This window comes from Mytilus edulis, chromosome 9 (genome assembly GCF_963676685.1).
Source record: "Mytilus edulis chromosome 9, xbMytEdul2.2, whole genome shotgun sequence".
NCBI classification, from domain to species: Eukaryota; Metazoa; Mollusca; class Bivalvia; order Mytilida; family Mytilidae; genus Mytilus; species Mytilus edulis.
The window spans coordinates 1,865,997-1,885,139 of NC_092352.1; the positions used below are offsets into that span (position 1 = coordinate 1,865,997).

General features: G+C 33.4%; 1 protein-coding gene across 1 annotated transcript in view; it reads right to left on the reverse strand.

Moving 5' to 3' along the window:
* Nucleotides 1–619: 619 nt before the first annotated feature.
* The window catches only part of LOC139487465 (protein PF3D7_1417600-like), a 98,103-nt gene continuing 79,579 nt past the window's right edge, over nt 620–19,143 (reverse strand). The window contains exons 16-18 of the mRNA XM_071272277.1: nt 18,232–18,327; nt 4,456–4,519; nt 620–3,577 (exon numbers count right to left, since the gene is read on the reverse strand). Coding sequence (XP_071128378.1) covers nt 3,480–3,577; nt 4,456–4,519; nt 18,232–18,327 — 258 coding nt within the window. The 3' untranslated portion in view covers nt 620–3,479. The remainder of the gene's footprint in view (nt 3,578–4,455; nt 4,520–18,231; nt 18,328–19,143) is intronic.

A 19,143-nucleotide genomic window follows, 5' to 3' on the forward strand; every position in this document is an offset into this window, starting at 1 on the left:
ATTTTTTACCGTGTTAAAAGCAGAAGTTATCACCTATGGGCATGTGACAATTGATCATGCTCATGTTTGCTGCGACTTTTAAAAATTGACATTTTAAATCAACACAATCTATGATAGATATGCCACTTTAAATAATAGCAACAGTTGTTTACCGCTGTTTGAAATTCATTTATTGATTGAGAAAAAAACAAATCCTAGTTACAAACTAAAACTGAGGTAAACACATCAACTATTCGAGGAAAACAAAGAAACGGAAACCCTGAAGTGTGAAACCAAAACAACAACGCAACATACACAGAAACGAACTATAAGATAACAATTGCCAATTTCCTGACTTGGAACAAGACACTTTAAACAAAAATGGTGGGTTGAACCTAGTTTTGCCACCAGACAAATCTCAGAATTTGATGGCAATGATAAATACAACACTAAAATGACAACATTTCATGACAGGATGATGTGTGGTATTGTATGCCAGTGAACAGTTCAAATAAAAAACCACCAATAATTATAATTACAATTATAATGTTCCTGTCTTGAGACAGACATATAAACCATTTTGATTCATCAGCAAATTACACCTATTTAAGGTTCATTAGTTAAATGAAAACAAAAGGAATGCAAATAATATTTGTTTTTAATTTCAACATAAAATGTTCCCCAAGTATTCCCTTAACAAATCAATAATTTGGCACAAACATTTGATTATGTGTATATAATAGATAAATGAGTCCTAGTAAATAATTGTCTGGCGGACTATATGACTACATGTAGTATAAGAAGTCCATGGTTACAGAATTTACTAGTTATTAAGCCTGATGGCAGTAATTTATGTCCGACTCAATAATTTTCCTAGGAATGTATGTCCATGTTATCAATATCAACAATTATTGATTATAAAAATTTACATAATCTTTATTTGACCAGGAAAATGTTCGCTCAAAACAATTTACGCTAAAAGAAATTACATGTAAACAATGGACTTTTGATTCTTTTGTCATAGTGTTGTTTTACAGTTGTTCATCCCTTTTTATATAAAATTTATATGCATGGTTTAATTTTCCCAGGAACTCATCTACAGTTCATTAAGATTCTTATGTAAAAACATCTATGTCCTTTACACTTTGTCTAGGAAAATGTGTAATAAAAGAAATCATTTTAATCTTGTTGTCATAGTTGTGTTATGGTTTGTGCATCAATCTTTCGTTAAAACTAACCACAACTTATCTACTTTGACATTAATGTCAAGGGCATTATTAATCCTAGGTAAAAAAAAGTCTATGTCCTTTTTCTTTTAGGAAATATTCAAATGAAGGAAAACCTTAACTTGTGAACAATAGAATTTTTAATTCTTATATCTTTTTACAATGTTAAACATTTTGCATTCATATTTCACTATATTTGTTATTACAAAAGGGCTGGGTTTTTTAATGATTAAACAAACTAATTTTTTTATATTATTGACTTAAATGATGCACATAACTACAAATGTTACTTTCTTAATTTTAACATTTAAAGAGACCTTTTTCATAGAAAACAATTACAATATGGATGAATAACTTTATAATATAAAACTTTTCTTTGGAAAATAAGTGCCCGACAACCTGTTCTAGCTATGGACTTATTTCCTAGGAAAAATAATCCAGGTTATACATTTCTAATGAATCTATAGTCACAGACTTGAATACCTGGTGAAAAGTTGAGACAGACAAATTTAACTACCGCACAATTCACTATTACATTTACAGAACAATCCCTTCTCTGTAGAAAATAAGGTGTAATACTTAAAAATAACGTCTCGTTAAATTTCTTGCTGGTTATTGACTAATTTAATTTGAAGATATCATTTTTTTGTGAATTTTATTACAGTGAATTCATTATTATTCGTTGGATACCAATTTTTGTGGATTTCGTGGGTACAGTTGAACCACAAACTTAAATATTTAACGAATGGTGAATGTTCTATAGGTTTGTATGCAGACTGCAGAAAAACCACGAAATTAAATGTCCACAAATATGAAAGTTTTCTTCAATCCACGAAAATTGGTACCCACGAAAATAAATGAATCCACAGTAGTGTTATTTTATGATGATTCATTTTACATTGAATGAATTGTATAAATTTGTGTTGAAGTTGATACATCTGATCTAATTATAACACAACATTTAATTAAAAATCTGATCTTAAATCATTTCAATGTTGCTCTTATTTTTACATTATAGACTAATTAGAAACCAAATAAAAAAGATAAATAATTCTGAATGTACCTAGATTAACAATAAAACATTCCATTCGAAGAATAAGTCTATACCACTATATGCAACATAACAACATATGAACATAGTTCTTTAAATTTGCAATACTTTACTGTTTCATAACTTCATTGTCTTTTAGCATTTAAGCAATAAAATAACACACAAAAAACATGACTTGTGTACAACTATCATGACTATTAGCACTAAATAGCTTTCTGTTTTGTTTAAGCACTAAAGTATGATCTCAATTTTGCTGTGTCTTGTGTTTCAAATCAAACAAAATACAGTTATAAAATCATTACAAATAACATGGTATACATGCAGATTTTAATATAGAAACTGATTAATATATTATTTAAAAAGAGTTCTCTCCTAAAAGATGTCTCACTCAGTATTCTACTATAGTAACCTGTGACCAAATCATATATAAAATAGTCCCTGTTGAAAAGTTACCCTTGCACTTTAACATAAGTTCCAAATTTTCCTTTCAATATCATTTACTAATACCAACTAATTCTCACAAAAGTGTTTAATTCTAATCTGAAAATATTTTTGAAATCAAAAAGAATGAATTCATACATGTCATATATAATATTAACTTTTGTTTATCTTTTTCAGTTTTTATGGTTAATTTTTATCAGTCACCATATTAAACCATAGCTATACATAATATAATAAACAGTAAAAATAGAGCACCATTGGAAATAAAACATCTTCATATCCCATCCCTATATCAATATTGCCTTACAAGAAAAGATGTTGTTTGCATGCCACAATTGCAAGCAGCTTGCGATAAATTTTACACTATAAAATGTCACACAAGTCAAACAAGGTTTTCACTGATACATGTATCATGACTTTAAAAAATGTTTTATCCAAGAAACAACAACAATTCTCTTTGTTTCAAATTTCTTGTCCAACTCTTCTTTCCTTTAAAACAATCCTTCATTGAATTGATCATAGACAATAAGGTGCTATGCATAACTCGTCCTGAAAATTTGTAGAATGGAACATGCCAAGAAGTCTGGATTTTGTTTTCTTATCCAATATAACACAACTTGAGCACAAAGGTGTCCAGGAGGCACTATTCTGGGATTTTTTCCAATATTACACCACTAGAGCCCAAGGGTGCCCATCTAGCACTTTTCTAGGTCTTTATTCAATATTGCACAACTTGAGCTCAAGGGTGCCCAGGAGGCATTATTCTGGGTTTATATCCAAGATTACACAACTTGAGCACGAGGGTTTCCAGGAGGCACTATTCTGGGTTTTTTACTTGGAGGTTCATCTGGAGCACCAATCAACTTGTCATCATTATATCCTACATAATAGAAAAAAAACAGGTTACAGAATTTATATATTGTACTTTATAGCATTGGATGCAGTGACAAACTTCTTATGTGAAATATCTTATATATGGTTATTTTTGTAGCTAGACCTTATATTGGGCAGTAAATCTTGGCTGTGTTACTTATAAAGTATAATGATCTAGATGGTTGCATTTAAATGAACAGTGAATTTTCAGGCAATATTCTTATTCAAAATGAAAGAAAAAGATTTAAAGAAAACTAGAGGCTCTCGAGAGCCTGTGTGGCTCACCTGTATCTACTGTGGTTTGTAATGTAAAATAAGGTTTAAATAATAATAAATAGTATAAGATAACCCAATATTGATTGAGACAAATTTTGGTTTAATTTAGCCAAGACAACAGACAACACTTGTATTTCACCAAATTGTTTGATTGTTAGCCATGTCGTCCATGTTGGTTGACAGGTGAGGTCATCAGACACATTTTTACAACTACATACCCTAATGATGATTATGGCCAAGTTTGGTTAAATTTGTTTCAGTAGTTCAGAGGAGAAGGTTTGTGTAAGTTTACAGACGAAGACGGACGCCAAGTGATGACAAAAACTCACATGGAATTTTGCAATAATTCTCTCCTGCACTTATTAATATCAAAATAATCAAGAAATTTTCAGAATATTACACACATTATTGAGACTTCAAATAAATATTTTCATTGAGAAACGCTAAAATGATAAAAAACACTCAACATATTAATTAATTCACTACACTTTCACAGAAATGTGTCCATGGAAAATAATGATAACTCTTCCAACAAAAGTTTCCATTTAAGTTTATAGAAAATCAAAGGAAGCATTGAATAGAGGTTGGATCATTTAAGTAACAACTTACCCATAGTTTTCCTGACTTCTTCAGCTTCTTTTCTTATTTCCGATACAGCTCTTTCGTCATCTTGCTAAAAAAAAAACAAAAAAAAAACAATCATCCACTGAGAGAAGAACTGCAAGACATTTCAAAAATACATCCCACTTCTTTCACAGTACAAATGGAATTAAATGACCAAGCAAAACACAAACTAAGAGATTGACAATGGTAATATATTGTGAATATAGTTTTCTATGTTGTGTCATGTGTACTACTGTTTGTCTGTTTGTCTTTTTCATTTTTAGCCATGGCGTTGTCAGTTTGTTTTAGATTTATGAGTTTGACTGTCTCTTTGGTATCTTTCGTCCCTTTTATATGGGTCATTTTCAAAAAATGTCGAATTTTCAGTACACCCATGCTAAAAGTTTTATTTCTAATGGAAATTTCAGTTGTAATGGTTTAAATGAAAGCTTGTCGGATTTGTGATTCAGAACATTAATAATAAACAAACCTTACATCTATTTTGATAAGATTAAACTGCATTTAAGGCCGATTTTGGGGGTATTTGTGTGCGTACATTGTCAGAAAAACACATTTCAAATGATTTTTTTCCGATTTTCTGATCGCCTTGATATCTGCAAAAGAGACTTTTTAAGAACGTTAATTATAATTCTAACGAAAAATCGTAGCTTCTTTATCATTGTATGTAACAGATTATCTACAAACTAAATTCAATCAGCGTACAGGAGGTTCATGTCTATCCTGTTACCGCTACTTAAATCAGTCGTTAAATTATTCTCCCTATGAATATTGAATCAGTCAGTGTTGATTTCAAAAATGCAAAGTAATCTTTACATTTAAAACGCCTCGTTTCTTGAACGACAGTGTAGAGAAAAGAAATTTCAAGACATTTAGTGAAAAAAATAGAGCGTACTTTTTTTCATGTCTATGCTGTTACCGACCATTTTGATTAATTACACTAACAGTATGGTTGTAAAAAGTGCAATAACGTGTTGGAAACCAAATTCACAATAGAAAACCATAATCACTTCACCAAAGGGAGTAGTTATTTCACAACAGCAATCAAAAACGAAGAAATTTGTCTATCCTGTTATGTCTATCCTGTTACTATGGTTGCTATGGTTACAGTAACAGGATAGACAATTATAGACAAACACGTCGTTTATTTTTTTATCTTAACATGTAGGTGGAAAACGAATGAAATATTTCATTGTTTGAACTCATCTTAAGGTTATAACGTCTTAATCTTCCCAATTAAGCATTTGCAGGTGGAATACTGATATCGGTAACAGGATAGACAAAAAGGTAACAGGATAGACTTTTATATAGTGATATATCAGAAACGTACGTTCCTGTTACCAACGAAATAAAGAGAAAAGTAAATTAACTTATGAGGGATTTACTTGATGTTGGGTTTATTCGAAAGGGTGGAAAAAGGCCGAACAATATAAATTGCTATCTTAGACTTGCATTACTGGTGGTAATTTTTACAACCTTTGAAAACCAATTTTTAGAGCCATTTTTCAGTACAACCTAGAAAATTGGCAAATAATCTATTATTTTACAGAATGAATATATATAGAAGTTTATTCTCTTGAAAACCATCTAATTGGTAACGTTAAACAAGCTTAACATTTTATCTAAACCTTTTCTTAATAACCCAAAATTTCTTTTGAAAATGGTAACAGGATAGACAAAATATTGTACCACCGATCAAAAAATGTTTCAAGATATTCTTGTATGACATCATTAAGATTGCATCTTTTAATATGTTGTTCTTAAAGTACTGTTTGTTTTGATTTGCTTATGTAGAGGGTTGTTTGAATAAGTAACTTTTAATAAATTTTTCAATTTCAAAATTCGACATTTTTTGAAAATGACCCATATGAGTTAGGGTCTGGCATTTTTCTGACCATAAATTTGTTCTTTCAATTATGGTATCATTTTGTTATCTTCATTTCCATAGTCTCACTGTAAAATTTCCATTTGACTACCAAAGATGAAGAATTTTGAAATATTAACACAAATTATTTTGATATTTTAATTATTTAAAACTCACTCATTCTGGCAAGAATGTTAAGGGTAATCTTCAAACGTGTAGCACATATTTTATATGAATATTAATAATAATTGTGCTGATAATTTCCAGAAAGAGACATAAACAAGAATGTGTCCAAAGTACACAGATGCCCCACTCACACTATCGTTTTCCATGTTCAATGGACCGTGAAATTGGGTAAACAAGAATGTGTCCAAAGTACACGGATGCCCCACTCGCACTATCATTTTCCATGTTCAATGGACCGTGAAATTGGGTAAAAAATATAATTAGGCATTAAAATTAGAAAGATAATATCACAGGGAACATGTGTACTAAGTTTAAAGTTGATTGGACTTCAACTTCATCAAAAACTACCTTGACCAAAAACTTTAACCTGAAACTCGCACTTTCATTTTCTATGTTCAGTGGACCGTGAAATTGGGGTCAAAAGTTTAATTTGGCTTTAAAATTAGAAAGATCATATCATAAGGAACATGTGTACTAAGTTTCAAGTTGATTGGACTTTAACTTCATCAAAAACTACCTTGACCAAAAACTTTAACCTGAAGCGGGACAGACGGACGTACGAACAGACGAACGGGCGGACGAACGGACAGACGAACGGACGCACAGACCAGAAAACATAATGCCCCTCTACTATCGTAGGTGGGGCATAAAAATCTAATTTGGCATTAAAATTATGAAAATCATACCATAGGGAACATGTGTACTAAGTTTCAAGTTGACTGGACTTCAACTTCGTCAAAAACTACCTTGACCAAAAACTTTAACCTGAAACTCCCATGTTCATTTTCTATGTTCAGTTGACCGTGAAATTGGGGTCAAAAGTCTAACTTGGCTTTAAAATTAGAAAGATCCTATCATAAGCAACAAGTATACTAAGTTTCAAGTTGATTGGACTTCAGCTTCATCAAAAACTACCTTGACCAAAAACTTTAACCTGAAGTGGGACAGAAGGACGAACGAACGAACGAACGGACAGACGAACGGAAGCACAGACCAGAAAACATAATGCCCCTCTACTATTGTAGGTGGGGCATAAAAAGCACATTTATCTCAATAACAGCTAAAATAAATATCTAACTTTAATACATTTCCTGCATTCAAATATACAAATACCTAATACTGAGATAATGACATTTACAGTCAAACCTGTATCGAGAGACCACTCAAAGTAGAAGGCAAAAGTGGTCTCTAAATACAGGTGGTCTTTGAATACAGGTTCCACAATGAAATGAAATGAGGGAAGTATTCATGTGCATTATAATTATAGTTTTGATTATACACAAAATTAAGGATTTGATTATACAGAACATAATGTACATTGACCTACCTCAGGATTTGACCATAAAGATAAAGAACATGATGAATCATGTACATTTACTTACCTCAGGATTTGACCACAAAGAACATGATGTACATTTACTTACCTCAGGATTTGACCACAAAGAACGTGATGTACATTTACTTACCTCAGGATTTGACCACAAAGAACATGATGTACATTTACTTACTTCAGGATTTGACCACAAAGAACATGATGTACATTTACTTACTTCGGGATTTGACCGCAAAGAACATGATGTACATTTACTTACTTCGGGATTTGACCACAAAGAGCATGATGTACATTTACTTACCTCAGGATTTGACCACAAAGAACGTGATGTACATTTACTTACCTCAGGATTTGACCACAAAGAACATGATGTACATTTACTTACTTCAGGATTTGACCACAAAGAACATGATGTACATTTACTTACTTCAGGATTTGACAACAAAGAACATGATGTACATTTACTTACTTCGGGATTTGACCACAAAGAGCATGATGTACATTTACTTACTTCGGGATTTGACCACAAAGAGCATGATGTACATTTACTTACTTCGGGATTTGACCGCAAAGAACATGATGTACATTTACTTACTTCGGGATTTGACCACAAGGAACATGATATACATTTACTTACCTCAGGATTTGACCACAAAGAGCATGATGTACATTTACTTACTTCAGGATTTGACCACAAAGATCATGATGTACATTTACTTACTTCAGGATTTGACCACAAGGAACATGATATACATTTACTTACCTCAGGATTTGACCACAAAGAGCATGATGTACATTTACTTACTTCAGGATTTGACCACAAAGATCATGATGTACATTTACTTACTTCGGGATTTGACCACAAGGAACATGATATACATTTACTTACCTCAGGATTTGACCACAAAGAGCATGATGTACATTTACTTACTTCAGGATTTGACCACAAAGAGCATGATGTACATTTACTTACTTCGGGATTTGACCACAAAGAGCATGATGTACATTTACTTACTTCGGGATTTGACCACAAGGAACATGATATACATTAACTTACCTCAGGATTTGACCACAAAGAGCATGATGTACATTTACTTACTTCAGGATTTGACCACAAAGATCATGATGTACATTTACTTACCTCAGGATTCGACCACAAGGAACATGATGTACATTGACTTACCTCAGGATTCGACCACAAAGAACATGATGTACATTTACTTACTTCGGGATTTGACCACAAAGAACATGATATACATTCACTTACTTCGGGATTTGACCGCAAAAAACATGATGTACATTTACTTACTTCAGGATTTGACCACAAAGAACATGATATACATTTACTTACTTCGGGATTTGACAACAAAGAACATGATGTACATTTACTTACTTCAGGATTTGACCACAAAGAACATGATGTATATTTACTTACCTCAGGATTTGACCACAAAGAACATGATGTACATTTACTTACTTCAGGATTTGACCACAAAGAACATGATGTACATTTACTTACTTCAGGATTTGACCACAAAGAGCATGATGTACATTTACTTACCTCAGGATTTGACCACAAAGAACATGATGTACATTTACTTACCTCAGGATTTGACCACAAAGAGCATGATGTATATTTACTTACCTCAGGATTTGACCACAAAGAACATGATGTATATTTACTTACCTCAGGATTTGACCACAAAGAGCATGATGTACATTTACTTACCTCAGGATTTGACCACAAAGAGCATGATGTACATTGACTTACCTCAGGATTTGACCACAAAGAACATGATGTACATTGACTTACTTCGGGATTTGACCACAAAGAACATGATATACATTTACTTACTTCGGGATTTGACCGCAAAGAACATGATGTACATTTACTTACTTCGGGATTTGACCACAAAGAACATGATGTACATTTACTTACTTCGGGATTTGACCACAAAGAACATGATGTACATTTACTTACTTCGGGATTTGACCACAAAGAACATGATATACATTTACTTACTTCGGGATTTGACAACAAAGAACATGATGTACATTTACTTACTTCAGGATTTGACCACAAAGAACATGATGTATATTTACTTACCTCAGGATTTGACCACAAAGAACATGATGTACATTTACTTACTTCAGGATTTGACCACAAAGAACATGATGTACATTTACTTACCTCAGGATTTGACCACAAAGAACATGATGTACATTTACTTACCTCAGGATTTGACCACAAAGAGCATGATGTATATTTACTTACCTCAGGATTTGACCACAAAGAGCATGATGTATATTTACTTACCTCAGGATTTGACCACAAAGAGCATGATGTACATTTACTTACCTCAGGATTTGACCACAAAGAACATGATGTATATTTACTTACCTCGGGATTTGACCACAAAGAACATGATGTACATTTACTTACTTCGGGATTTGACCACAAAGAACATGATGTATATTTACTTACCTCAGGATTTGACCACAAAGAACATGATGTATATTTACTTACCTCAGGATTTGACCACAAAGAACATGATGTACATTTACTTACCTCAGGATTTGACCACAAAGAGCATGATGTATATTTACTTACTTCAGGATTTGACCACAAAGAACATGATATACATTTACTTACTTCAGGATTTGACCACAAAGAACATGATGTATATTTACTTACCTCAGGATTTGACCATAAAGAACATGATGTATATTTACTTACCTCAGGATTTGACCACAAAGAACATGATGTACATTGACTTACCTCAGGATTTGACCACAAAGAACATGATGTATATTTACTTACCTCAGGATTTGACCACAAAGAACATGATGTACATTGACTTACCTCAGGATTTGACCACAAAGAACATGATGTACATTGACTTACCTCAGGATTTGACCACAAAGAACATGATGTATATTTACTTACCTCAGGATTTGACCACAAAGAACATGATGTACATTGACTTACCTCAGGATTTGACCACAAAGAACATGATGTATATTTACTTACCTCAGGATTTGACCACAAAGAGCATGATGTACATTTACTTACCTCAGGATTTGACCACAAAGAACATGATGTATATTTACTTACCTCAGGATTTGACCACAAAGAACATGATGTACATTTACTTACTTCGGGATTTGACCACAAAGAACATGATGTATATTCACTTACCTCAGGATTTGACCACAAAGAACATGATGTATATTTACTTACCTCAGGATTTGACCACAAAGAACATGATGTACATTTACTTACCTCAGGATTTGACCACAAAGAGCATGATGTATATTTACTTACTTCAGGATTTGACCATAAAGAACATGATGTATATTTACTTACCTCAGGATTTGACCATAAAGAACATGATGTATATTTACTTACCTCAGGATTTGACCATAAAGAACATGATGTATATTTACTTACCTCAGGATTCGACCACAAAGAGCATGATGTACATTTACTTACTTCGGGATTTGACCACAAAGAACATGATGTACATTTACTTACCTCAGGATTTGACCACAAAGAACATGATGTACATTTACTTACTTCAGGATTTGACCACAAAGAGCATGATGTACATTTACTTACCTCGGGATTCGACCACAAAGAGCATGATGTACATTTACTTACTTCGGGATTTGACCACAAAGAACATGATATACATTTACTTACCTCGGGATTTGACCACAAAGAACATGATGTACATTTACTTACTTCAGGATTTGACCACAAAGAGCATGATGTACATTTACTTACTTCAGGATTTGACCACAAAGAGCATGATGTACATTTACTTACTTCGGGATTTGACCACAAAGAGCATGATGTACATTTACTTACTTCGGGATTTGACCACAAAGAACATGATGTACATTTACTTACTACAGGATTTGACCACAAAGAGCATGATGTACATTTACTTACTTCGGGATTTGACCACAAAGAACATGATATACATTTACTTACCTCAGGATTTGACCACAAAGAACATGATGTACATTTACTTACTTCGGGATTTGACCACAAAGAGCATGATGTACATTTACTTACTTCGGGATTTGACCACAAAGAGCATGATGTACATTTACTTACTTCGGGATTTGACCACAAAGAACATGATGTACATTTACTTACTTCGGGATTTGACCACAAAGAACATGATGTACATTTACTTACTTCAGGATTTGACCACAAAGAACATGATGTATATTTACTTACCTCAGGATTTGACCACAAAGAACATGATGTACATTTACTTACTTCGGGATTTGACCACAAAGAACATGATGTATATTTACTTACCTCAGGATTTGACCACAAAGAGCATGATGTACATTTACTTACTTCGGGATTTGACCACAAAGAACATGATGTATATTTACTTACTTCAGGATTTGACCACAAAGAACATGATGTACATTTACTTATTTCAGGATTTGACCACAAAGAACATGATGTACATTTACTTACTTCGGGATTTGACCACAAAGAGCATGATGTACATTTACTTACTTCGGGATTTGACCACAAAGAACATGATGTACATTTACTTACCTCCGGATTTGACCACAAAGAGCATGATGTACATTTACTTACTTCGGGATTTGACCACAAAGAACATGATGTACATTTACTTACTTCGGGATTTGACCACAAAGAACATGATGTACATTTACTTACTTCGGGATTTGACCACAAAGAACATGATGTACATTTACTTACCTCAGGATTTGACCACAAAGAGCATGATGTACATTTACTTACTTCAGGATTTGACCACAAAGAACATGATGTACATTTACTTACTTCAGGATTTGACCACAAAGAGCATGATGTACATTTACTTACTTCAGGATTTGACCGCAAAGAACATGATGTATATTTACTTACTTCAGGATTTGACCACAAAGAACATGATGTACATTTACTTACCTCAGGATTTGACCACAAAGAGCATGATGTACATTTACTTACTTCAGGATTTGACCACAAAGAGCATGATGTACATTTACTTACTTCAGGATTTGACCACAAAGAACATGATGTATATTTACTTACTTCGGGATTTGACCACAAAGAACATGATGTACATTTACTTACTTCGGGATTTGACCACAAAGAACATGATGTACATTTACTTACCTCAGGATTTGACCACAAAGAGCATGATGTACATTTACTTACTTCAGGATTTGACCACAAAGAGCATGATGTACATTTACTTACTTCAGGATTTGACCACAAAGAACATGATGTATATTTACTTACTTCAGGATTTGACCACAAAGAACATGATGTACATTTACTTACTTCAGGATTTGACCACAAAGAACATGATGTACATTTACTTACTTCGGGATTTGACCACAAAGAGCATGATGTACATTTACTTACTTCGGGATTTGACCACAAAGAGCATGATGTACATTTACTTACTTCGGGATTTGACCGCAAAGAACATGATGTACATTTACTTACTTCGGGATTTGACCACAAGGAACATGATATACATTTACTTACCTCAGGATTTGACCACAAAGAGCATGATGTACATTTACTTACTTCAGGATTTGACCACAAAGATCATGATGTACATTTACTTACTTCAGGATTTGACCACAAGGAACATGATATACATTTACTTACCTCAGGATTTGACCACAAAGAGCATGATGTACATTTACTTACTTCAGGATTTGACCACAAAGATCATGATGTACATTTACTTACTTCGGGATTTGACCACAAGGAACATGATATACATTTACTTACCTCAGGATTTGACCACAAAGAGCATGATGTACATTTACTTACTTCAGGATTTGACCACAAAGAGCATGATGTACATTTACTTACTTCGGGATTTGACCACAAAGAGCATGATGTACATTTACTTACTTCGGGATTTGACCACAAGGAACATGATATACATTAACTTACCTCAGGATTTGACCACAAAGAGCATGATGTACATTTACTTACTTCAGGATTTGACCACAAAGATCATGATGTACATTTACTTACCTCAGGATTCGACCACAAGGAACATGATGTACATTGACTTACCTCAGGATTCGACCACAAAGAACATGATGTACATTTACTTACTTCGGGATTTGACCACAAAGAACATGATATACATTCACTTACTTCGGGATTTGACCGCAAAAAACATGATGTACATTTACTTACTTCAGGATTTGACCACAAAGAACATGATATACATTTACTTACTTCGGGATTTGACAACAAAGAACATGATGTACATTTACTTACTTCAGGATTTGACCACAAAGAACATGATGTACATTTACTTACTTCAGGATTTGACCACAAAGAACATGATGTACATTTACTTACCTCAGGATTTGACCACAAAGAACATGATGTACATTTACTTACTTCAGGATTTGACCACAAAGAACATGATGTACATTTACTTACTTCAGGATTTGACCACAAAGAGCATGATGTACATTTACTTACCTCAGGATTTGACCACAAAGAACATGATGTACATTTACTTACCTCAGGATTTGACCACAAAGAGCATGATGTATATTTACTTACCTCAGGATTTGACCACAAAGAACATGATGTATATTTACTTACCTCAGGATTTGACCACAAAGAGCATGATGTACATTTACTTACCTCAGGATTTGACCACAAAGAGCATGATGTACATTGACTTACCTCAGGATTTGACCACAAAGAACATGATGTACATTGACTTACTTCGGGATTTGACCACAAAGAACATGATATACATTTACTTACTTCGGGATTTGACCGCAAAGAACATGATGTACATTTACTTACTTCGGGATTTGACCACAAAGAACATGATGTACATTTACTTACTTCGGGATTTGACCACAAAGAACATGATGTACATTTACTTACTTCGGGATTTGACCACAAAGAACATGATATACATTTACTTACTTCGGGATTTGACAACAAAGAACATGATGTACATTTACTTACTTCAGGATTTGACCACAAAGAACATGATGTATATTTACTTACCTCAGGATTTGACCACAAAGAACATGATGTACATTTACTTACTTCAGGATTTGACCACAAAGAACATGATGTACATTTACTTACCTCAGGATTTGACCACAAAGAACATGATGTACATTTACTTACCTCAGGATTTGACCACAAAGAGCATGATGTATATTTACTTACCTCAGGATTTGACCACAAAGAGCATGATGTATATTTACTTACCTCAGGATTTGACCACAAAGAACATGATGTACATTTACTTACCTCAGGATTTGACCACAAAGAACATGATGTATATTTACTTACCTCGGGATTTGACCACAAAGAACATGATGTACATTTACTTACTTCGGGATTTGACCACAAAGAACATGATGTATATTTACTTACCTCAGGATTTGACCACAAAGAACATGATGTACATTGACTTACCTCAGGATTTGACCACAAAGAACATGATGTATATTTACTTACCTCAGGATTTGACCACAAAGAACATGATGTACATTGACTTACCTCAGGATTTGACCACAAAGAACATGATGTATATTTACTTACCTCAGGATTTGACCACAAAGAGCATGATGTACATTTACTTACCTCAGGATTTGACCACAAAGAACATGATGTATATTTACTTACCTCAGGATTTGACCACAAAGAACATGATGTACATTTACTTACTTCGGGATTTGACCACAAAGAACATGATGTATATTCACTTACCTCAGGATTTGACCACAAAGAACATGATGTACATTTACTTACCTCAGGATTTGACCACAAAGAACATGATGTACATTTACTTACCTCAGGATTTGACCACAAAGAGCATGATGTATATTTACTTACTTCAGGATTTGACCATAAAGAACATGATGTATATTTACTTACCTCAGGATTTGACCATAAAGAACATGATGTATATTTACTTACCTCGGGATTTGACCATAAAGAACATGATGTATATTTACTTACCTCGGGATTCGACCACAAAGAGCATGATGTACATTTACTTACTTCGGGATTTGACCACAAAGAACATGATGTACATTTACTTACCTCAGGATTTGACCACAAAGAACATGATGTACATTTACTTACTTCAGGATTTGACCACAAAGAGCATGATGTACATTTACTTACCTCGGGATTCGACCACAAAGAGCATGATGTACATTTACTTACTTCGGGATTTGACCACAAAGAACATGATATACATTTACTTACCTCAGGATTTGACCACAAAGAGCATGATGTACATTTACTTACTTCAGGATTTGACCACAAAGAGCATGATGTACATTTACTTACTTCGGGATTTGACCACAAAGAGCATGATGTACATTTACTTACTTCGGGATTTGACCACAAAGAACATGATGTACATTTACTTACTACAGGATTTGACCACAAAGAGCATGATGTACATTTACTTACTTCGGGATTTGACCACAAAGAACATGATATACATTTACTTACCTCAGGATTTGACCACAAAGAACATGATGTACATTTACTTACTTCGGGATTTGACCACAAAGAGCATGATGTACATTTACTTACTTCGGGATTTGACCACAAAGAGCATGATGTACATTTACTTACTTCGGGATTTGACCACAAAGAACATGATGTACATTTACTTACTTCGGGATTTGACCACAAAGAACATGATGTACATTTACTTACTTCAGGATTTGACCACAAAGAACATGATGTATATTTACTTACCTCAGGATTTGACCACAAAGAACATGATGTACATTTACTTACTTCGGGATTTGACCACAAAGAACATGATGTATATTTACTTACCTCAGGATTTGACCACAAAGAGCATGATGTACATTTACTTACTTCGGGATTTGACCACAAAGAACATGATGTATATTTACTTACTTCAGGATTTGACCACAAAGAACATGATGTACATTTACTTATTTCAGGATTTGACCACAAAGAACATGATGTACATTTACTTACTTCGGGATTTGACCACAAAGAGCATGATGTACATTTACTTACTTCGGGATTTGACCACAAAGAACATGATGTACATTTACTTACCTCCGGATTTGACCACAAAGAGCATGATGTACATTTACTTACTTCGGGATTTGACCACAAAGAACATGATGTACATTTACTTACTTCGGGATTTGACCACAAAGAACATGATGTACATTTACTTACTTCGGGATTTGACCACAAAGAACATGATGTACATTTACTTACCTCAGGATTTGACCACAAAGAGCATGATGTACATTTACTTACTTCAGGATTTGACCACAAAGAACATGATGTACATTTACTTACTTCGGGATTTGACCACAAAGAACATGATGTATATTCACTTACCTCAGGATTTGACCACAAAGAACATGATGTACATTTACTTACCTCAGGATTTGACCACAAAGAACATGATGTACATTTACTTACCTCAGGATTTGACCACAAAGAGCATGATGTATATTTACTTACTTCAGGATTTGACCACAAAGAACATGATGTATATTTACTTACTTCGGGATTTGACCACAAAGAGCATGATGTACATTTACTTACCTCAGGATTTGACCACAAAGAACATGATGTACATTTACTTACTTCGGGATTTGACCACAAAGAACATGATGTACATTTACTTACCTCAGGATTTGACCACAAAGAGCATGATGTACATTTACTTACTTCAGGATTTGACCGCAAAGAACATGATGTATATTTACTTACTTCAGGATTTGACCACAAAGAACATGATGTATATTTACTTACTTCGGGATTTGACCACAAAGAGCATGATGTACATTTACTTACCTCAGGATTTGACCACAAAGAGCATGATGTACATTTACTTACTTCAGGATTTGACAACAAAGAACATGATGTACATTTACTTACTTCGGGATTTGACCACAAAGAACATGATGTACATTTACTTACTTCAGGATTTGACCACAAAGAGCGTGATGTACATTTACTTACCTCAGGATTTGACCACAAAGAACATGATGTACATTTACTTATTTCGGGATTTGACCACAAAGAACATGATGTACATTTACTTACCTCAGGATTTGACCACAAAGAGCATGATGTACATTTACTTACTTCGGGATTTGACCACAAAGAACATGATGTACATTGACCTACCTCAGGATTTGACCACAAAGAACATGATGTACATTGACTTACCTTAGGATTTGACCACAAAGAACATGATGTACATTGACCTACCTCAGGATTTGACCACAAAGAACATGATGTATATTTACTTACCTCAGGATTTGACCACAAAGAACATGATGTACATTTACTTACCTCAGGATTTGACCACAAAGAACATGATGTACATTCAGTACAATTTTTGCCTTTGTTTGGATCTCTAAAGTGACGACAGAAATGATCATAATCAATCTGAAAGAAAATATCAATAATCAAATATATAGATATATAACAAAAGTCTATTAAAATGGTGAACATATTTTATAACCTGGAAAGACTACTGTGGATTCATTAATATTCGTTGTACATGTATACCAATTATCGTGTATTTCATGGGTACAGGAGAAGCGCAAATTTAAATTCTGAACACAATTACAAATTTCTAAAGGAATATATGCAGATTTTGCCAAAACCACAAAATTAAATATCCAAGAAAATTAAAGTGTTCCTCGATCCACAATAATTGAAGCCCACGAAAAATAAATGAATACACAGGTAAAATCAGTGATGTTAAGAGTGAAGGACATTGTGTAATCACTCAACATGCAGATTGCCAAAAGAAAAGGGAAAGCGAAGAACAATTTTTAAATTTAATCATGATATCTGATATAAAATGTAGTACATCATCTTTTAATTGATCATAAGTTGTGCAGGAGCATTTTGTGAATGTCAAACCATAATTGGATAATACAAATATTGTTGTCTTTGATTAGGAACATTGTCATACTTTAATGTTCACATGATCCTATATATACACTATTAAGTGGTCTATAATTGCTATTCTAACATGACGTCCTTCAAACCCTTTGAGTACACACCCTTGGTAAAATATAAATATATTGCATTGGCTGTTCAGATTGTACTCCCAGGTCATATGTTTTTTTTTATGAATGAAGTACCCGACGACATAGAATGATGACCTGATAATTTAAGCATTTTTACGGGAAAATACACGCTTCTGATATTGAAAATGATCACAACAAGGAAACGTAAACAAACGATGCTAAA